The sequence below is a fragment of the Catharus ustulatus genome, chromosome 22 (assembly GCF_009819885.2).
Source record: "Catharus ustulatus isolate bCatUst1 chromosome 22, bCatUst1.pri.v2, whole genome shotgun sequence".
NCBI lineage: Eukaryota > Metazoa > Chordata > Aves > Passeriformes > Turdidae > Catharus > Catharus ustulatus.
The window spans coordinates 4,111,570-4,133,903 of record NC_046242.1 but is presented as its reverse complement, the minus strand read 5'-3'; the positions used below and the strand labels follow the sequence as shown (position 1 = coordinate 4,133,903).

The 22,334-nt window shown below is 44.2% G+C and overlaps 1 protein-coding gene across 4 annotated transcripts in view; it reads left to right on the top strand.

Annotated features, from left to right (window-relative positions):
• TAOK1 (TAO kinase 1) overlaps positions 1-22,022 on the top strand; it is a 62,546-nt gene extending 40,524 nt beyond the window's left edge. For all 4 annotated transcript variants that reach the window (XM_033078397.2, XM_033078399.2, XM_033078398.2 and 1 more), the window contains exons 9-20: positions 849-942; positions 1,578-1,659; positions 3,522-3,689; positions 4,518-4,721; positions 5,888-6,022; positions 6,590-6,826; positions 7,581-7,709; positions 8,972-9,175; positions 9,660-9,899; positions 14,061-14,273; positions 15,360-15,542; positions 18,982-22,022. In XM_033078397.2, the coding sequence (XP_032934288.1) occupies positions 849-942; positions 1,578-1,659; positions 3,522-3,689; positions 4,518-4,721; positions 5,888-6,022; positions 6,590-6,826; positions 7,581-7,709; positions 8,972-9,175; positions 9,660-9,899; positions 14,061-14,273; positions 15,360-15,542; positions 18,982-19,443 (2,351 nt within the window). In that variant the 3' untranslated portion in view covers positions 19,444-22,022. The remainder of the gene's footprint in view (positions 1-848; positions 943-1,577; positions 1,660-3,521; positions 3,690-4,517; positions 4,722-5,887; positions 6,023-6,589; positions 6,827-7,580; positions 7,710-8,971; positions 9,176-9,659; positions 9,900-14,060; positions 14,274-15,359; positions 15,543-18,981) is intronic.
• The last annotated feature ends 312 nt before the right edge of the window (positions 22,023-22,334 follow it).

Here is a 22,334-nt window from a genome sequence, read left to right as displayed (position 1 = left end):
AAAAGTAGCATTATTTTTTTCCTTGTGTTTTTTGGTTTTTTTGTGGTTTTTTCCCTTTTGTTTTTGAGGAAGGAAAGTTTTCTGTTGCATTTTCAGTAGTGTAGGAACATCCTCGTGGCCTCACCAGCTTCTCTGGAATGTCTATGGCGAGGATGAGCTTTATAAAGTTTGCCCTATAAACATTGTGATGAAGCTTCAATTTTGTTGTTACAGTGAGATCATCTCCTTCCTCATTAAGCTTTCATGCTGTGTCAGTCTATAAGAGTAACACAAGCTTGAAAGAGAGGAGAGCCAAAGAGAAGGCAACTCTCAAAATAGTATAAAGAGTTGGCCTGTTGCTGACTTCCTGCTCATGTGCTTAGTCAGTTAAGTGTGATTTGATGGTTCTTGTAACCAGCTTTTTCTTCATCACTGCTGTCCTGCTGGAAATAAATATTTCTTAGCTTTTTAGCAACTGTAGATTAAAAGAAACAAAAGGGGGGTGTATGAAACCAAGAATGCTTAGTGGCTAAACACCCAGTATAGAGCTTACTGTTAACTTACTCTTATTTTAGTACATTACAATGAGTCAGAGAACTCAACTATGATAAACCACGTAATTTAAAAGCTTGAGAGGACAAGGCATTTGATCTTCAAAGGGCTTTCATCTTCTGCAATGGCACAGGACGTATGCCAACATATCTGTCTGATTGCAGGGTAGGGTTGGTTTGGGGTTCCATGTTCAGGCAGTAGGGATTTTGCTGATGAGGTTTTCTTTTTAAAGGGATGTAAACTGTAAAAAAAAAAAAAAAAAGAGCAACAACATGAGACTATCTCCTATATAAAAACTTCTTTTCTCTTGTGTGCAGCGGAAAGGAAGCCTCCTTTGTTTAACATGAACGCAATGAGTGCCTTATATCACATAGCGCAGAATGAATCCCCTACACTACAGTCTAATGAATGGTGAGTATTGCTGGGGGAGGAATGTTGGAGGGGATGGCTGTAAATGGAGTGCTTTGTCATGCTGGCTTCTTGAAATGGCTGGAGTCCTGTTGGGAGGATGTGAGCTGGAAGGGTCTCATTAGATTCACTATACATTTCGTACACAAAATTGACCAATTACTAAATATATGTTTGAGGCACTCCAGTGTAGGAACAGGACAGGCTGCTGGAAGAACTTAAGATCCTGTAAAAAATTCTGCTCATGGGTCAGTAAACTTTTGAAGCTCCAAAGCTAGCCAAAACTGTGGGTTTTAGTGTTTTTTTTATCACAAACCACACTGTCAGTTTCTAAATCCTGTTTTGTTGAAGTATCTCTTTGCAAGATGAAGACACAGCTTGTGTGTGGCAAGTGTCTGTTGCATCAACTTCAGAAGAATAAAGCCCAGTAGTAACATTTTGTGCCTCCCAGCCTCAACAACTGTCTTTTGAAAATAGCAAACTAATTTCAAAAGTTAAAAACTTTCTAATTGTGGTTTACTGAACTATAGTTCTTGGCCTAGGAGCTACAAGCATCCAGATGTGAGGATCTTGACTCCTTAATAAATTAAACTGGGTCATTAACATAGGTGGTTTTCTTTCCCCTCTCCTTGACACAGGTCTGATTATTTTCGAAACTTCGTAGATTCTTGCCTCCAGAAAATTCCTCAAGACAGGCCTACATCAGAGGAGCTTCTGAAGGTTGGCTTGCTTGTCTTTTCTGTTTTCCATGTGCTATTAAAAGGGGCTGTGCCCTGTGCTGATGATCTGTCTCACCTGCTGTACAAGGTTATGCTTAATGATGCTCAAACATTTTTGAGCTGCGAGTCCTGTGGGGTGTACTGAGCTGGCAGCCCTGGCTTTACTGCCTGTCTGCAGTGCCTGAGTGTTCTCCAGGTGACTTTCCAAGCCAGCCTTGGAGCTCTCATCATAAAAGGTCACTCCACCAAGTGACACTGGATGACCATCGACTTGTCGAGAGTTTTAATTTGTAAACTCAGTCATTCCAGTGATTATAATTAATCCTGACAGAGCTGCTGTGCATTAACTAACAAATACCTTTTGTTACTTCCCTCTGTGTTCTGTGCTGTAGAACACTCCAATGTGCTTTACTCAGTACCTGAAATCCACTGCTGGGGAAAAGGGGGCAAAAGAAAGCAGTTTTTCCTCCCCGTGTTTTTCCTTGGCATGAAAAAGCCGCAGCAGTCTGCAGGCTTGCTCTTGCTTTATTTCTTAGCTTCTTTTCTAATTCTTCATTTGTGCTCCTGAATGCTGCAGGTACTTGGCTTTGCTCACTGTAGTCTGGAGACAAAGCCAGTGGGGTAGATTGTTGCAAAAGGCTGACATGTGAACAGAACTCACAGAGAAGTTGGGTTTTGGAGCTGCTTTTTTGTGTGACTTTGATGGATTTCCTTTGTGGCATCAGGTGGCATTCAGAATTTTGCTAACTTGTCATTCTCTTTACAGTGCTTCTGACATTTTGGGTTTCTTTTTATCCTGGCCCTGTTTCTGTTAAACAATGTTTTTCCAAATTTTTTGCATTGCAGGGAAATGGATGCTATTTATGAAGGTTTTATCAGCACCTTTTTGCATGTTTTTACCTAAAAATGGCTCTGAGGACTTGTGCCTCTTTGAAAACTGTCTATTCATAAAGCAAATGCAATTATCCAGGAAAGGTTTCGGTGTGGGTGTGTAGTCCTGCCATTTCAGAATTCTACAGATTGGTTTTATTTTGAGCAGTGTGCTGCAATTAAAGAGAACATTGATGGAAATGAAACGTTTGGGAATGTATTCTTCCCTAACTATAGTGTGAAACAGCTGCATGCCACTTTACAGGGACAGGTAGGGAATGTGCCATGGTGGAAACAGCATTGCAGTTCTCCAAAGGAACAAAATGAAAGTAGTGGTTGTGTTAATAATGACTCATGCTTGCACAGCACATTGCATCTGGAGACTGCAAAAGCTGCTTCTGACATACATAGACAGTTCTTGTTTCACCTATTGGCAAAATGTAAAAAAGCCACCTTTGCAGAGAAATGTGATGAATATCTCCAAGAGAAGAGCAGAACATGGGGAGCTGTTCCAGGACCAGGCTCTAAGGTTCACAGCCTATTTTATGACTCAGAGCTGTATGATGAATATTTGATTCCCAAGCTTTTCTAAACAAGGAAAAGGGTTTTCTACTGGGAGTTAGCTGATGAGTTAATTAACATTTGGTTAAAGATACTAGTCAGTCTAGCACCTTTAGCTTTTATTTGGTATTTGTTGCTCTTCCCTCACCAAACCACAAGTAGATAATGTCTCTGAAGTCTAGGTTTATAGTGAACAAGTGTTCATGGCATGTAAAATGCCATTTCTGGGTTTTTGCGCCTTTATTTTTTGGTACAGTCATTCTGAAATCTATCTGAATTGAGAACTCTGAAAATAATGCCAGTGTTAGCTGTGAAGGTGTTCTCCTGTGCAGGGAAGAGGGCTAATAAACCCAACTAGAGCTCATCAGTGTGTCCTCACAGCATGTGCATGGGAGGCATGAGAGGCCACTCACCTGTCTGTGTGTTCTGCAGCACATGTTTGTTCTTCGAGAGCGGCCCGAAACAGTGTTAATAGACCTGATTCAGAGAACAAAGGATGCGGTGAGAGAACTGGACAACCTGCAGTATCGTAAAATGAAGAAACTCCTCTTCCAGGAGGCCCACAATGGCCCTGCAGTGGAAACACAGGAAGAGGAGGAGGTGAGAGAAATGCTGGGTTTCATCACTGAACCAGAGAAAATGAGACTGTCATTTAAATAACCACAATTCAGATATTGCTGAAACGAAGGGAGGCTGTTTACACACCTGGCTGTAAACACTGTCTCCCTCTTTGTGCTTGGAATAAAGCTACCTCAAGGCACAAACAAGGACAAACAGGGTAGATGCCTAGTGCTGGCAAGAAGCTGTGCCATGTGTTCATGCTTGAACAGTCAGCTTCCAGTCCTGTAAATCCTCGCTTTCTTTGCCTTCATGAGGACTCTTTAGCAACTGCAGTTAACCCTCTGTTTTGACCATATGTACTGAGAATGTTCTAAATTTAAGGCGTAGAGATTTGTACTTGATTTATTTTATATATAAAAAAAAGAAACAGGTCATCAGGGAACTTGATTTCTCTTTTTTGGATTGAGTGCTGCAGTCATCATGCAGAGACAGAGACTCTGAATTCCAGTTCTCATGTACAGAAAGGAACCTGCAAGATGCAGGGTCCCAGCTGAGCACTCAGGTGATGCTGGTGTCACAGCAGTTTCTGGTGACACGCTGAGGCTGATACATGATGGAGTTCAGCTTGCTGACAGGCTCACTGTTGAAAAGAATCTGACATCAGCCAGTTAATCTTGACAAGCTGACTCTTTCTCTCCCCATCATCCCACAGGAAAAACGTTTCATGGCAATGCCTGGAGGGTGGAAAGTGCCATGGCATGGCAGGTGGATGCCTTTAGAGAGAAATTAAATGAACATTCCATTTGGTAATGTCCACAGGTACCAATGGCATGGGTTTGAATTTTGTTTCTAATTCCTCTCTCCTAGGAACAAGATCATGGTGTGGGCAGGACGGGAACAGTGAACAGTGTGGGAAGTAATCAGTCCATTCCTAGTATGTCTATCAGTGCCAGTAGCCAAAGCAGTAGTGTTAACAGTCTTCCAGATGCCTCGGATGATAAGAGCGAGCTGGATATGATGGAGGGGGACCACACCGTGATGTCAAATAGCTCTGTCATTCACTTAAAGCCGGTAAGCTCTGCATTCTTACTGGAGAACTTCGAAGGTGTAAAGTGGGAGAGGATTTGGTTGGCACAAAGTCGCCTGTTCCCATTCCCAAGTCATTATCTGCAGTTTATATTATTGTGCCCCAAATATATATATGAGTGTGCACTGGAGACTTGGGAAAGTGGCTGTGAAGATCATTTATTTTTGTTAATTCACTAAAAATTATTTTACTAGTGGAATTGTTTCAAAAGCAGTTTGCTTTATCAGGAGGGGTTGGAATGGGAGGTTGTAAATAGGTTTGTTTGGTGGATCCCCTTAACATGCATAGCCCTGCCTTGTGGGACAGCAGGATGTGTGAGTTCCCCTTTTTACCCCCTCATTAGAGAATTCTTAAAGTCAGGACCTACAGTAGAAACTGAAATCAGTTCTGCAGCATCAGCTTCCCAGCACTTGATTTGAATATTTTGTTAATGAATAAAGTGTTGGGGGAAAAAAATGCAGCAGAAAGCACTTCCCTGCTTTCCTTCTGCCAGATGAAGGGTGGGCTGGGGAGTGCCCTCTGAGCTGGGCTGCTCTTGCCATGGAGGGGTTATCACTCATTTGCTCAAAGCACTACCGTTTCCATGGCTAATGATAGGTGTGGCTAGAATGTCTTGTTCTTTGCCCAGATATGCAACAAAGACACAGGTATTTCCTCAGGGAGTTAATTAGTGTATCATATCTAACTAGTAATCACTCTATGATGAATTACAAACTCAAAATAAGAATGTGGAATACACCGTGACAAATTTTAAAATTTGCTTTGAGGTATTCCTGCAGTGGGTGTAATGAAAATCTTCCTCTGTCTTTCAGAGCTACAAAGATGTTGTTTTTGTCTTTCAGACTTGATAAAAATCTACTTTATAGCTGTTACATTTTGTTGAAGTAAACTGTTTAACTCAGCTTTCAGTTTTCCATTTTTTTTTCATTTTCAGCTTAAATTAGTAATCTTCCTCTTAGTAATAAAAATTCACGATGAAATTTCAGAAAGCAAAGGTCATAGATCAGAACTCCTTTTGCAGTGTGTACCTTCATTGGCAGGGGGATCTTTCAGGGCTGATGAATGTAAAACACTTTTTGCTTCCTTTTAAATCAAAATCTTTAGTAACACAGTTTCTCCTTATTCTCTGACATGAATATTTGCTGATAAGGAGGAAGAGAACTACAGAGAGGAGTCGGATCCTCGGACAAGGGCATCAGAACCCCAGTCTCCTCCCCAAGTATCTCGCCACAAGTCTCATTATCGCAACCGGGAGCACTTTGCTACCATACGCACAGCGTCGCTGGTACGTGGAGGGCTGGTCTGGGGACACCTCTGCAGGAGGGGATGCTTTGAACACTCTGTGCAACTTCCCAGAGCTTTCAGAGTATCACCAGAATGAGCTGTGTTCATTGACTGAGATACTGTCACTGAAATAATTTAGCGTCGGTTAATAATGGTTTCAGTGAGACACCTGGGCAAATGTAATTTGTGTGTATTAAATAGTCCCACAGCCAAAGTAGAATATAGGAAACCATTTATAATAATAAGCTGGTTTTCATTTTCATAGGCATATTATGAATATTTGTGTGTGTGTGTGTAGGTATTCACCCTTATTGTATTAGGCTAAAAGGCCATTATTTAGTACCAGCTTTATAACAATTGTACTGTTTTTCTGCTGGAGCCCATGTGAGCTTATCTCCTACAGCAGAATTGAGTTTTTAATCTGCTCTGCTGCCATAAGGATGTGTGCTTTTCTTTACAACAAAATCATATTTCTTAACTGAACTGTTCTCTTTTGTGGTTTGAAGACTACTGAAAAGCAGATTAAGCAGCATTAACTTCCTCTGGCCCGATGTGGTTATCTTCCTAGGTGACAAGGCAAATGCAGGAACATGAGCAGGACTCCGAGCTCCGAGAGCAGATGTCGGGCTATAAACGTATGAGAAGGCAGCACCAGAAGCAGCTGATGGCATTAGAGAATAAACTGAAGGCAGAGATGGACGAGCACCGCCTCAGGTTGGACAAAGATCTCGAAACACAGCGTAACAATTTTGCTGCAGAAATGGAAAAGCTAATTAAAAAGCACCAAGCAGCCATGGAAAAAGAGGTAGGAGGTTATGGTTTGTCAGACCAACCCATGTTTGTTAATTACATTGAGTTGTCCACTTCCCCTCACTGATGCAGAGATGACAGTGTGGACTCTGAGATGTCTTGTTTTCAGGAGCCAAGCAAATTGCTAATTAAAAAAAGGTTAATACATCACCTCCTTACACTAAGGTGTTATGTAACTCAAGGAAAGGTATGTCCTTCATGGCGGTGTGTTACACTGAATAGTAGAATCCTGACCCCAGGAAAAACACTGTGAGGGTTTCCTCTCTCTTGCTATGTCTGTGCTGTCAATAATTGCCTGCCATTGAGTGTTGTGGAGGCAGATTAGCCTGCAGAGAAATGTGCCAGCTACACTTAAATGTTCACTGTCTAGTTGTGTATGGATATGGGGGGGCTATGCTTTTAAATAATTGATAATGAAGTGGTGCTGCCTACAGCAATTATTATTGATTTTTGTTCATCTCTGATCTCTCAGTGGAAGGCTGAGGATATAGTTTATCATAAGGTTTTGACTTTGTTGGGCAAGATTAGCTGAACAGTAGGGCTGAGGGAATGTGGCACTGGAGGAGGAGTCTGCTGGGTGCCTGGATGGGATGGAGAATGAGGAGAGAGTGAGGACAAGCTCCTCTGACTTGGACTTGTCCAGAGGTGTGGTGAATATTGTGGTGACCATGAGTTCTGGGTCTTGAGGCTGAAACTGGACTCGAGCTGTAATCCATTGGGACTCTGACTTGCTGCTGGATTTGCTATAGGCTAAAGTGATGGCCAATGAAGAAAAGAAGTTTCAACAGCATATTCAGGCCCAACAGAAAAAAGAATTAAACAGTTTCCTGGAGTCCCAGAAGAGAGAATATAAACTCCGTAAAGAGCAGCTGAAAGAGGTAACTCATCTCCAATGAGAAATGTGTGATATGGTGTGAGAGTGGTGAACCTGTGAAAGTAAGTGTCAGTGTGCACCTCAGATCTTCCACAGGATTGCAGTGAGTTCTGCATTTTATGAGCAGAGTCCTGTGTGTGCTATATTTATTTCATATCTTTCACCTTTTGAGTAAGAGAATTTAATTTGAATGGAGAAAGCTGTGTAATTATTTAAATAGTCGTTGCATTTTAGTGAAAATCACGATCTCTGAAGTGCAGAGAAACTGTAGAATCAAACTTCATGATTCTTTTTGTGAGTGAATCCATAAGCACTATAAATAATTTCTTTGAAAGAACCATTTAATGCTCCACCATCAACTTGTGTGACACAACTTTGGAACTTGCTCCAAAGGGAAATATTCCCAAACATAGGCATTTCCCAGGAGAAGAAAAAAGGCTAAAGAGCAGCAGAGCCAAAAAAGATCTAACAAAAACTACGGTAGCGTGGGCTCTTTATAATAACATAGAATCTTTTTCTAAGTGGGCAGTAGATCACAGAGCACCAAGAAACACTGATGAAATACAGAGGAGTTCTGTCTCATACTTCAGTGGAAATGTATCACAACAAGTCTTAATTACTGCATGGGCATCTCTAGTATGCAATTCAAGCAAGCAGAGTCTTTTCCCAAAGATACTTTAAACTGTGTAGTACAAATGTGGAAACTCCCAAGATTTATCTGTGAACTTCTTTACATTGTTTTTGTGAGTTATGGTATCTCAGTGAGCAGCTCTGCCTTGATGAGTTACTGCAAAATGGGTATGTGCTCTGGTCAAGCAAGACATAAAAAAATTTTCTGATGTGCCTCATGTGTCTGGAGTTTTGTTTGAACAACAGGATGTCAATGCTTTCCTTCTGCCAGTCCTTTGGGAGCCTGTAAAAATGTTTACCAGGCAGTATGGCAGTACCTCCAAGTGTTTTCAGTGGCAACCCCTCATTTTAACATTTGCAGCTAATGTATAGCTCTGGAAACTGGACATAAACCAGTATTTTGGACAGTGGAAAAAAAAAAAAGCTGTAGTTGAATCTGCTCCACTGTGATTGGTCTCCTGGTATTTCCTTAGTGCTCTTTATGTGATGTGATGCATTTTGAGGAGGCTGAGGTGGCACCAACCTTGAGAAAAGAGGGTAGAACATAGTTCAGTAGTTTATTAGTCAGGTCTGTTCAGCTCATGGCCAAGGAACTTAATGTAACTATTCCACAATTAATTACCTTGCCATTATCAGGAGCTGAATGAAAACCAGAGCACTCCAAAGAAGGAGAAGCAGGAGTGGCTCTCCAAGCAGAAGGAGAACATCCAGCATTTCCAGGCAGAAGAGGAGGCCAACTTACTGAGGCGTCAGAGGCAGTACTTGGAGCTGGAGTGTCGCCGCTTCAAGAGACGGATGCTCCTGGGCCGCCATAACCTGGAGCAGGACCTGGTTCGGGAGGTAAGGGAACAGGCAGGGATGAGACCTGGATGCACCTGTCTGAAGTGCATCTCACAGGAGCACCTGCAATCCAGATCAAATCAACCAGAAGTGTTTGTTACCACATCCAAAGGGTTTTGGTAGAGCAGCGGTTGGATGTTTTGCAGTGCCATCTGGTAATCCCTGTGGCATCCATTGTGCAGATTAATGCCCTATTGCAGGAGAATTACTAGGTCCAAAAAATCATCAGACAGAACAGTTAACAGAAAATGCTTACTGTGAATCCTGTTGAGCATCTAGAACAGGAAGAAGAAAAGTGAAATGAGGAAGGAAAAATTACCGGTGGTGTTGCTGTCTGCTACTGATAAGACCAAGAAACTCTGTGGTCTGTCCTCAGATGCCTTGGAAAGAGAAATGCCCTTGCAAACAAAGTGAAATGTCACTTTGTCAACGGAAATCCAAGTAAGTACAAAGAACCTAATAATTCCCTCTGTCCTCCTGCTAGGAGCTAAACAAAAGGCAGACACAGAAGGACCTGGAGCACGCCATGCTGCTGCGTCAGCACGAGTCCATGCAGGAGCTGGAGTTCCGCCATCTCAGCACCATCCAGAAGATGCGCTGCGAGCTGATCCGGCTGCAGCACCAGACTGAGCTCACCAACCAGCTGGAGTACAACAAGCGCCGGGAGCGGGAGCTGCGGCGCAAGCACGTCATGGAGGTCCGGCAGCAGCCCAAGAGCCTGAAGGTACTAAGGGGTGTAGGAACTCCGGAGGTACTAAGGGATGTAGGAACTCCAAAGGCAATAAGGGATGTAGGAACTCTGGAGGTCCTAAAGGATGTAGGAACTCTGGAGGCCCTAAGGGATGTAGGAACTCTGGAGGCACTAAGGGATGTAGGAACTCTGGAGGTACTAAGGGGTGTAGGAGCTTTGGAGGTACTAAGGGATGTAGGAACTCCAAAGGCACTAAGGGGTGTAGGAAATGCGGAGGTACTAAGGGGTGTAGGAACTCTGGAGGTCCTAAAGGATGTAGGAACTCTGGAGGTCCTAAAGGATGTAGGAACTCTGGAGGCACTAAGGGATGTAGGAACTCTGGAGGTACTAAGGGGTGTAGGAGCTTTGGAGGTACTAAGGGATGTAGGAACTCCAAAGGCACTAAGGGGTGTAGGAAATGCGGAGGTACTAAGGGGTGTAGGAACTCTGGAGGTCCTAAAGGATGTAGGAACTCTGGAGGCCCTAAGGGATGTAGGAACTCTGGAGGCCCTAAGGGATGTAGGAACTCTGGAGGCCCTAAGGGATATAGGAACTCTGGAGGTACTAAGGGATATAGGAATTCTGAAGGTCCTAAGGTATGTAGGAACTCTGGAGGCACTAAGGGGTGTAGGAACTCCGGAGGTACTAAAGGATGTAGGAGCTCTGGAGATACTAAGGGTTGTAGGAACTCGGGTGCAAGCTGGTTGTAGTCGAGAAGTGGTCCATGGAAAAGTGGTCCATGGAGAAGTGGTCTGTTACAGCCTGTTTGCAGTGCAGGCGGGGCCGAGGTGATTTGAAGCTCATTGACTTGAAGAGCATGGCTGTGGTGATCAGGGTTACAGGGTATTGCAGTCAGGCCACAGTCCCTCCTTTTCTTTGAAGAGCTCTTCTCAGCAATGTCCCTTTCTTTCTGGGGTAGTTTAAAATGCATTTAATGTTCACAGTATGCTTTTTTTCCCCCTCCTACACCATTTTCTGATCCTTGTCTCCCCCATATACAAAAATAAAATCAGTATTTGTGTAATGAAGCAGTGTAATTTAAAAACAAAACTCAAAAGCTTTGTGTTGCTGTGTGCATCAGAATGAACTGCACTCAGTCTTGGCTAATTCACCTAGTTAGTGTTTTTTATATTAAAGCTGGCGTGGTGGCGAGTGGGGAGGGGTGAAGAGGGAGACACCAGCCAAGTGCAGTGTCCTCAGGAAGCTCCTGGTGCTGACCTTCACTGTGTGTCTCTCCTGGATTTCTGGCTGACCAGAATGATGGGGCCTCTGTGATTGAGGCTTTTAGTGTTTTCATTTAAGCCTTCACTTCATCCGAAGAAGTCCAGTGGTTTATTCTGAAGTGTCTGAGAAGGGTGTATAAGGCTTTTCACAAAGCTGCCTGGTACATTTCCTTTGAGGAGGCAGAGTTCTTCTCTCCACCCAGTGTTCAGCTGTGCCAGTAACAAAATGAGTCTATGGCATACTGAGCATGGGGTTTCTTTGTTGTTCTGCATGTTTCCTCTTCATGATATTTTCCATCTGACTTAGTTTTCACCACCTGCAAGTTATCTTCTTACAGAGAAAATAACCAACTTGAAAACAGAATTTCAGAAAAGAAAAAATTATACCTGATTTGTCAATATTAGAATAATACGAAATAGTGAAAACCTGGCTTGTGAGAACAAGGGACCATCTGATCACTGTTGAGAATCTCCAAGGATATAGTGTATAAATAGCAGATGACTTCACAGGGAAGCTGTGCTGCACTCTGAGCTGAATAAAACTGAAGCAGCTGTATTAGGTTGATCCTTCTGAGATTAGCATGAATGAGTTCTGCCTCCCCAAGGTGATGTGGTGCAAACACGAGTGGGCAGCATGTCCATTCTCCTTCCCCGGCTGCTGTCAGGACAGCAGGATCTCTGGTACCTCTGTGCTGCAGGGGCTTGGCTGCCCTCTCACCTCTGCAGGCTCTCCAACCCCTTCCCTTTTCCAGGGAGGACAGGGCTGGAGCGTTTTGCAGGGAGCATGGAAAGCTTGCACTTTGCTTTGCATGGCTGTTCTGTGATTAGTGAAGGATTTCAGGCTTGAGCTGTCAATGCTGCACCTCTGTGTACATGCAGGGCTAACAGCACAGCCCGTGGACAACCGTTGGGTTTGTAGCACAATCCCCTCTTTATCGAGGCTGTTCTCTAGCATTAACTCCTTCTCCTGCTTCTGACTAGTGCAGGCAAGTATTCTTAATTGAATAGATAATTTGACCATTTGTTCAGTTTCTCTCCCCAGCAGCGTTTTCCCTCAAGGGCACATTTCAGGCTTTCCCTTTGTTATTTAGTGAGGCCCTTTGTCCTGGAAGCAGGTTTTTAACGGTCAGTGTCTGCTCTATGACAGCACCAGAAGGACCCATAACTAGAATTCACCCTTCAGTGAAAACGGCTGTTATTATTTCGAGTGTGTTAATTGTGATGCAAATACCCTCTTGCTGGTATTTCACAATACTAGGTCAAAATGATCTTGTCAGAAGTCTGACTGGAAATCTTACCCCTCCCTTCTGTTTCCTGTTGTTAAAACCTTTGGATTGGGAGCCTGTAAACAGTCTGGTGTCAAAGCAAGACTTCACAGAAAATGAGGACAAAATAGGTTGATAGTGTTTTGCTGTGACCAGGTCTCTGATGGGAATGTGTAACCTGCTGACACTTCCCTTAAGGGCAGTGAGAAACAACCTTAAAGGTTTCCTGGAAGGAAATAACTTTCTGTGAAATTCAGAAAGGTTAAAAGTGATGCATTCCTCTTCATGATACATGTTTTGATTTGAATGAAACCCATTTTTGTCCTGTTCTCTGCATCAGGTTAGCAAAGTGTTATTGTTGTTTTATGCAGCAAAGTTTGCTTGGGCTGGATGTGCTGTTTGATCCCAGTGCACTTTTTGAGGTGGCTGCAAGTGCTGTGCTTATCACCTGCCCTACTGAGCCCTGAGTTAATGCCAGGAGCAGGCAGTGGAGGGGCTGATGTGGCCATGCACAGAGATCTGCTTCACTGGTTCAGATCCCAGAGCTCTTCTAACTTACTCCAACAGTAATCTGGTCCTGTGCTCTGTTTGTGCCTCCAGTGCTTCAGCATTTGGCATGGTGCCTAACAATGGGAAGGCCCTCATGTCTGATTTTAGTGATTTGTGCTTATTTATTTATTTATTCTTACCATGGTGAACTTGACCATCTGTCAGTTAACAGTCATCACTCATCACTTCTGGGTTTTGCTTTGTTAGAAGTATCCCTGCCAGCCATCATATAGAAAGATACAGAGAACTCCAGAACACCCTCCTTTTCAGGATCTTGAAACACTTAGTACATGTTAAACTTCACAGGCTGCTCTGAAGGCAGATAAAAGAAAATAAATAATTTCTTCACAGTCATACATCCCAATACCTTTTCCAGGGTTGGTGTCCCCCCAATTTGCTGTGTACAATCACAGCTGTCTCTGAAAAATACAGAGATGTTATCAAGTGCAAAGGGAGGAAAACTCCCATCTCCAGTAAGCCTCCAAGTGGGAATTGTTTTGTTTGCTAGACCAGCACAATACTAGTGTTTTGTGGTGTATGTTTTAAAGCATGTAGTCTTTTTGGGTTTCTTTATGAAAACCAGGCTCATAATATCGAGGGTTAGAATACATCTTCTATTCATCAAACCCTCAATGGAAAAAGCATTGTTCTTTTTTCCTGTCTTTTTCCATGCACCAGATCTGCTTCTTTTCATAACATTAAGTGCTGTTCATATATATGTGCCATACAAGCACAGTCGTGTAAGTATGGCTTTTGGTGCTAATAAATATTAGTCCTGTCCCTCAAGAACTTTTCTTGAAAAGCGACACCCAGGACTGGATCCAGTCCAGTGACAAATGTGAGGCTCTTTGTGCAGAGACAGCTGTATTTAGGCTGGAGCTTTGTTATAAAAGTGTCTGTATTGTAATTGTTTCGCACAGTAGCAGTGTCAAAGCAGCTGCAGCAGTAGTCATTGCCTCTTGTGTATTTTGCTTCCCTTCTTGCACTGTAGATGTTAATATACATTTGTGGATTCTTGAACTCATATCCTTAATGTAATCCTAAATATCCATTTGAATGGATATTTCGCTCATTTGAAACATGCTGGTTTTTTCTTTGTGTCCCCTCCATCTTTCCAGTCAAAAGAACTACAGATAAAGAAGCAGTTTCAGGATACATGCAAGATCCAAACCAGACAGTACAAAGCACTGAGAAACCATCTGCTGGAGACCACGCCAAAGAGTGAACATAAAGCTGTCCTCAAACGGCTCAAGGAGGAGCAGACCCGGAAGCTGGCTATCCTGGCTGAGCAGTATGATCACAGCATTAATGAAATGCTCTCTACACAAGCTGTGAGTCGCCTCTGAGGGACCCAGGGTTCCTCAGCCAAAGAGGGATGTTTGCATTTTAACCGCTCTGTATCCTGACAGCAGGCTTTCTGCTTCCTTGCTGCACACGCCATTCCCTGCACAGTCCTTCCTCTGTGTTCAGAAAACAGAGTTCAAACGCAGAGGAAAGACCTACCACCCCCTCCAGGCAGGCTGAAGCTGAAGCTGCTGTAGTAGAGATGCAAAGTGATGCATCTGTGTGACCAGAGGACTGCTTTTGCATGAAATACAGCAACATAAACATCCCTGTTAGAGCATCATTGCATAGTGTGCAACTGGCTGTTTTAATTCATTTAGATTTTGTTTTGTTAGTGATACCAACCCAAGCATGTGCCACTGGTGGAAGATGCTCATTGAGTCATGGAGGAGTCCACAGTTTTGACTGTAAATCTGAGGTCAAACTGTTGTGAAAGTTCTGTGATTCCTTCTTTAAGGGATTCCTTCTTTAAGGAATGACTACATGAGCAATGCTTCAAATCCTTGCTACAGCTAAATGTGCACTTTTCTTTGCAATTCTTGCATATTGCATCCTGCTCACATCACTTTGTACACAAATTTAAGGCTGTGAGGCAGGGTAGCTGGCTTCATTTATGATGGGAAGGTTAAAAGTTCAGTATCATATTGCTTTTAGGTTTATTTCATTATATCCTTGTGCCCAAAGTCCTGCATTGGCAGGGCTATGGACTTAAGTCTCCTGGGTAGAGGTAATTGGTTAATCCAGTTGAACAGAGCAAGAGAGCTTCTCTTTGCCTGTAGCAAAAGGAGAGCTGAGGATGTTTGCACCTCCAGCAGTCTGGTCTCTGCAGTGTGGATCGTGGTTCCTGAGGCGCCACTGCTCATCAGCATCACTTGCATCAGTGCTGTGGGCTCACTGTCACCAGTCTTTGTCACTATAGGTCCTCTGTTCAGCGAAGCGAAGTACAATAGAGACCAATTGTATCGCTAAGAAAACAATGTCCCAAGCCATTCTCCCCCTCCCCGCGGTCCTCCCCTGGAGTGTCAGCAGTGGTTACCCCATGGTGAAACGTCTCTATTGTCTGTCCTTCCCAGCTGCGTTTGGATGAGGCACAGGAAGCAGAGTGCCAGGTTTTGAAGATGCAGCTGCAGCAAGAATTGGAGCTACTGAACGCATATCAGAGTAAAATCAAGATGCAGGCAGAAGCCCAGCATGATCGGGAGCTGCGTGATCTTGAGCAGAGGGTGTCCCTGCGCCGGGCCCTCCTGGAGCAGAAGGTAAAGTGGGCATGTGAGCATCCTAAGCACACTCCATATTTCAGATCTTAAATTCCAGTTATCAGTGAAAGAGAAACTGCTCTTACTTTGCTGAATATAGTAACACAGATTATTTGGGTGTTTGTCTCTTTGGGGTTGAAAGCTCAGTGACACATAGACTAAACTTTCTGCCAGCTCAGCCCTCCTGTGTGAGCAGCTTCTGGCTGGGATAGAGCTGCCTGAAGTGTGCCAGAGGGAGTTGTGCCTCTCTGGGCAGAAGAGAAAGAGAACTGTTCTCTCTATCTCTGAGCTGGAGATTGGCTTCCCTGGCCCATCAGAGAGGAGACAGTAACAACCTAAAGCTGGGGGCTGCAGTTTCACTATGAAATCAGGTGTCTTATGAGCAAACTAAAGTAGCCAAAGCCACAGGAACAGGGCACCTGCTGCTCCCCAGATCTCAGCTTGTAGTTGGCTACTGTATTCAGGTGTTCCTTGTTGAAGTTTGCTTTTCTGTGCAGTGCCAGACGTGTAGAATTTTGAGTGGCCTACACAGACCAAGGGAAGGGAAATGTACCAAAAACTGGTGAAAGGAAATACCCTGTCAACCTTCTTCCTGCAGTTGTTTTCCCTTTGGACTTGCTTTATAGGTGTCAGCCATTGCCATTCACACAGCAGTTCCCAACTTAGCTCATCGGTGTGTATGGAATTAGGGCGATTACTCTGAGGTTCTTTACACTGAAATTCTTCCAGGCACTGATGGGTGGCTGCTGGGATAGTCCACAGAACACTGCTCCACCTCACGGCCAGCCGAGGGAGCACCCCCCGGGAGGCAGCACAGCCCTGTTGGGATTTGGTCTTCTGCAAAGAGACAGTTGCTCTCAGAAAACAGATGGATTTGTGAAAGCAGAGTTCCTGTGTGTCACTTGTGTGCAATAGCTGCCTTTAGACACCACTGCTGGTTATTTTGGTCCCAGTTCCCAACACAGCCTGGCAGGAATATGGATTTATCTGGAGGTGCATTGCCCTCTGGTGGTATGAGCTGCTTGGGGAGGAAGTGCCACAGTGAGCCAGTGCTCCCTGCTCTGTGGGAGCAGCATGTATTGCACACAGTGTAAGAAGCTGCAGTGAGGCCAGCGACTCAGAGAAACCCACATCAACCAATAATGTTGTAGAAGTCTTCCATTGTGTACCAGGATTGAAGTCTCTGTGCATGGAAAACCCCTGTGGAGGATTTGGCATCAGTAATGGGGATAGGAAGCTTACCAATACCATTTCACAGAGAGGAAAAACAGATAAAAATATCACCCAGCATAATTTTCTATATGTTTGTGTCCCTGTATTGCCTTAGAATAGCAAAAATATTGATGGTGCTTCAGCTTTCATAGATTCCTGTAGCAATGTGTGCAGTCTTGGCACATGAAAATCACAAGTCATGCACCAGCAACAAGACCTTGGTGGGATTCCAGTCGCTTGGCAGTGACTCAAGGGAAAACATGTGGATCCAGAGGCAGTCATTCTTTTGCAGGGGTATTTTTTGGGAGGAGAGGTGATGTTCTGTTTTTGTAAGAACTAAGAGTTGCCAGTGTTGTGGTGTGGGTCCCTCAGCGATGTCACCTGGTGTTTGCTGGCATGTGCTAACTGAAGCTGGCAGCCAGAGAAAGGGCAGGTATGTGCACAAGATGAATGTCTGCATTTATATGCACAAATAAATGTGTAGCCTGTGGCAAAGTCCCTGGTGTTCAATAATAAACTGGATTCCAGAAGTTGGTGTATGCATACAAATCTGCTTCCTTTTCAGCAGGCTGCTCTTTACTTTTGGTGGTGCCCATCACCATAACTCACCAGGGCATGTGTGTCATGTCCAGCCCTGGAGTAAGGAAGGAGTAACCAATCCCCATTAATGTGAAATGTTGTTTGTATTGCACCAGCAATGAGCATGTCCCAAGAGTGTCTTTAAAAGAGTTCAGATTTAGTCATTTCCTTCCCACATGCCTCAGACACTTCATTTTCAGAGTGGTTTGAGTGATGTCACTTTAACAAAGTGTCAGGCCTTTCAGTGAAGTTCAGTTTCACCAAGTCCTGTGTGTTGCACTGTCACTGAGACTAAAAACAGTGACATGCTGAAGACTTTGAAAAAGGAGGAAAAAAACAAGCAGGGCATTTTAAAGAGCTAATGTTAGAGAAGGTGCCTTCTTCCTCTGCTGCCTTTGTGACTAAGAGCAGGAATAGGAGCAGGGCTGCTCAGTGCAGAGTCTGTCACTCACCTAGAGTAACAGGCAAGTAGAGAAGGAGTTTCTGAAAGCCCCAAATGGCTCAGGAGATGACTCATGCTGGAGCAGATTGTTTCCTCAATTCCAGATGAAATTGCTTTGCATATTCCCTGACTCAGGCAAGAGAGTGCTTACAAGTACAAGGCTCTGCCTGGTGCCTTCAGCACAGACCCAGATAACACCTCTTGGCCATGTTGCTGCTGACAGCAGGGAGATGCCAGTGAGCTGTGCTGAAAGTCTTGGCTGCTGCTTTTTCCCCATTTGGTCTTTTTCACTGAGGCCAAAAGAAGCTTTTTCAGTGCTGGCAAGAAGATAATGGGCTTTGGTTCTCCACCTGACTGCAAAGATTTCAATAAGAAAGGCTTCCATCCCTGTCTGATGGGTGTCAGGAGGCCACAGTCCTGTATTTCAGTACTTAGAGTGCTGATCCCTGTGCCCCTACCAAAGTAGTCTTGGAAACCAGTTTGGAACAGTGTTATGGGGGAGAAATTGGAATTGCCAGCTTGCATATCATCTAGCTAATAATCTTCCACACAACTCAAAACAGCACTGCCTATGTCCTTCAGCCACACACCCTGGAAAAAGTATCAGGGCATTGAAATATGAGAAAACCAAATTAGGAAAGGGCTAGATAGGAGGTGATGAATACATGAGCTAAGAAAATCTGGCCACTGAACATTAGAAAGGAAGCTGAATGTGGGCTTGTGTTTTCTCCTGGAGAAAACAGCAGTCATCATCATAATCATCATCAGATTCAGCTACAAACAGTGAAGGTCACCATAAGCTGTGTTGGCAGGCTGTACCTGAAGGTGCTTTCCCAGTAGGCTTCTGTGGAAGCTGTAGACTTTGCTGCATCTCTGAAGATTAAAGCTGTTGGTATCAGTGCAAACTTTAGGTTTGCATCCCTCAAATTCATGTATTCACCAGGGAACAGGGACCACCACCCTCCACCTGGTGTTCACCACGCTTTGGCCTGTGTGGGTCTGTGGGATTTAACCCTTTTATAAAAGGGTTTAAATTTTTAAAAATTCACCCTTTTATAATCAGAGCAGACAATATGTTCATGGACATCTGACCCAGAGCCAGTTTCCTGCACAAACACAGGGAGAAGGTCCCTCAGTAGCTGTTACAGGTCCTCCAGAGGCTCTGCCTGTGCTGCTGCTACAGATGTCTCTTTTTTTCCTTCCTAGATTGAGGAGGAGATGCTGGCGTTGCAGAACGAGCGCACCGAGCGGATACGAAGCCTGCTGGAGCGTCAAGCTCGCGAGATCGAAGCCTTTGACTCAGAAAGCATGAGGCTAGGTTTTAGTAATATGGTTCTTTCTAATCTCTCCCCCGAGGCGTTCAGCCACAGCTACCCGGGAGCTTCTGGCTGGTCCCACAATCCTACTGGGGGTGCAGGACCTCACTGGGGTCATCCCATGGGTGGCCCACCGCAAGCTTGGGGCCATCCAATGCAAGGTGGACCCCAGCCATGGGGTCACCCCTCGGGGCCCATGCAGGGGGTACCTCGAAGTAGTGCTATAGGGGTCCGCAACAGCCCCCAGGCTCTGAGGCGGACAGCTTCTGGGGGACGGACGGAGCAGGGCATGAGCAGGAGCACAAGTGTTACTTCACAAATATCCAATGGTTCACACATGTCTTATACATAACTTAAACAATAACTGAGGGTGGCAATTCCACTGGAGCTGTCTGCCAACAGAAACTGCCTACAGACACCAGCCCAGCAGCCTCCTCAGTGCGGTGCTGACGTGTGGAAGCTGGGTGCACATGGAATATTGTATTCATTTTGTAAAGCATTACGTTTTGTGTTTACTAACTGGGATGTCATAGTATTTGGCTGCAGGGTTTGGGGGGGTGGTTTTTGGTTTTTTTTTGTTTTGTTGTTGGTTTTTTGTTTTGTTTTTTTTTACTTTTTGGAGGGGTCTTGGGAGGGCGTCTGAGAAATATATGCAATTAGTCAGAAGAGTTGGCTGGTGGTCATCACACTGACAGGACAGAAGGGCCTTAGACTGCCCTCATCATGCCATCCATGTAGGAAGTCTGAGGGAGAATGGAGACCTCCTCCCATGTCCATAAATTTCGATCTGCCACCCTGCAAAAACCAGGCGAGCTGCCTTTAAACCAACATCCAGGGGAGGAACAGCTGGATCTTCTGTTCCATTTTTAGTTGTCATTAAATTGGATTAATTTCTAGGGTAATGCCTCTGCCAAGAGGCACTTTCAAAGAGTTGTAGGTGAGGAAGAAGGTGAGAAGAGAGGCCAAGAGACACCAGGGCTCCACAGGGCCCTTCTACCCAAGTGCCCGCTCCGTGTCATGTAAGAAGTGATTGACGTTCTCTCAGAAAGCACTGGTCAGCTTCCCGAGAACTCTGTAGGTAAACCTGTCTGGAGGGAACAGGCTAGGAATGTTTGAAATTGTCTGTCTGCTTTGGCACTCCCTGACTGTGCTGCTGGTAGCTCAGATGAGGTTGGGCAGAGGAGCGCAAGTAATGCACTTGTACAGCTAATACTGTGACATCTCATTTTAGCTAAGCATCAGAATAATTCTTGGAGCCCAGCATAGTCCTTTTTGCTCCATTCAGAAATGTTTAGACTTTCAGCCAATCAGTCTCAAATGCCAGAGGTGTTCTGAAGGATGCCATAGTCACAAAATGCCATTGATCGGGTTTTTCATTATTACACTACATCCACCAATTTATTACCTTTTTGGCTTGTTGCAATTTCCTGTTTACATGTAGCGTGTAGCCAACTGTTGAAATGTTTAGTTGCCATGGTGTACCAGGAGGAGCTGAGCCAATGACTCTTTCCCAGCTGATGACTAACCCACATCACCACTGTAGATCTTGCTGCATGTGAGGCTCCTTTTTTATTATTTTCATTGCTGCAATACTTCACAACTTTTACAGTCCCTTGAGATGCTGTGATATTTCGGCAGCGTATCACACCATGAGAGAAGGCACTACTTCCAGAGGGCTCACTGGAGCTGCTGTACTACTGAAAGGAAGCAAAGGAGGTTGTGAAATCCATACAGTGATAAAAGGTCAGGGAGTCTCATAACTGAATGACTTTGTGGCATCGTGTCATCCCTTAGTGCTGGGAACCAGAGATGCCCCCATGCTCTCGTGCCAGTGCCAGGATTCCTGGGTCAGCCAGAACTGTGGGAAGAACAGGTAGATGAAGTTTGGTTTGAGGCAAAGATTTCTGTCTTGGGGACTGACCAGCCAGGGTTCTTTGTAAATGTTTTCCCTTGCACACTAATCATCTTGAAGAAAACACTAGCTGCTAACTCTAGGATTTGCCTTTAATATGTTTATAGGGCTCAAAAGCGAGGTTTTCCGAATGTGTTTGTCCATGTGACATATTTATATAGTAAATAGTGTCTCGCTGCTGTTCAGTACTCGACAGGGCGGCGTTCTTTCATTAGCTAAATTAACATCCACTCCCAATCCTTAACTCTCTGCCAGTGTCTGGTGAATCCAGCTGGGATTTCTAGCATCTTGACATAGCGTATCACTCTAATTGAAGATGGAAACTCTACCAAAATATGTTTGAGCAGCCCCTTAGGAAGGAGTTTTGTAGTACTAACAGTTGACAGAAGCCTGGGATGAGATGTGGGTCCCATGGAAGTGCCTCTGGATGCTCCTGGGGGCAAGTGGTGACTGTGAATTGTCCTGTCCTTTCCTCTGCTATGTTTTTATGTGGAATTGGATGTTTTGGGGTCACTCTTTTGCATTGCAGTGTTGTTGAAATGCAGCGAAATTCATTTAGGAGAGGTACCTGTGTTTTCCTAAGTTTGGAAGGAGAGACAAACTGAAATGAGAGGCCAAAATTATGTTGGGGTTCACCATGTGAGTGTGGAGGGTGTGCCCAGAGCATGGTGCTAACACAGCATTTTGAGTTCAGCTCCTCTATCCCAAACAGCAGCAGCTACAGTGGAGACAGGCTATACCTGCAAGTTCAGTGGGTTCATTCTTCTGCTTCTGTTATGGTTTGAATTTGGTCAAAGTCTCTGGCTTAAATTGAGCTACTTCAACAGAATTCTCTCAACACATCTCTTTGTGTAATGTCAAGCATGACTGAATGCTGAATCCAAATGATGGCTATCCCATATTGGCTTTTTTGTATTCAAAAAGAATTGTGTAGTAACCATTTTTACATGTATATCATGTGCAGACCTGGACTATTCCAACAAGTTAATATTTTAATTAAAATAGTTTGCAAAAACTGATTCAGATCAACTGGTCTAAATGTGTGTGTCCCTGTGTGTACGTGGGGGAAGAAAAGCTGTCCCAAAACTGCCTGATTTCAAGAGGAAGCACCTCATTACACAGCTGTAGCCAGAGGAACTCAGGGTCAGGCTTTGCCTTGGAAGTATTTGAGGAGGCCCTTGATGTTGAGAATTTTAATGTATCTCAAGTTTATTTCTGAGATACATGTACAACTGTGCACTAGAGAGATGCAAACACTCTCTGAATCAGTTTGCAAACTCTTATTTTTAAAAGTAAAGTGTTTTAAAAAGTGAGGCCAATAGCTCCATGTT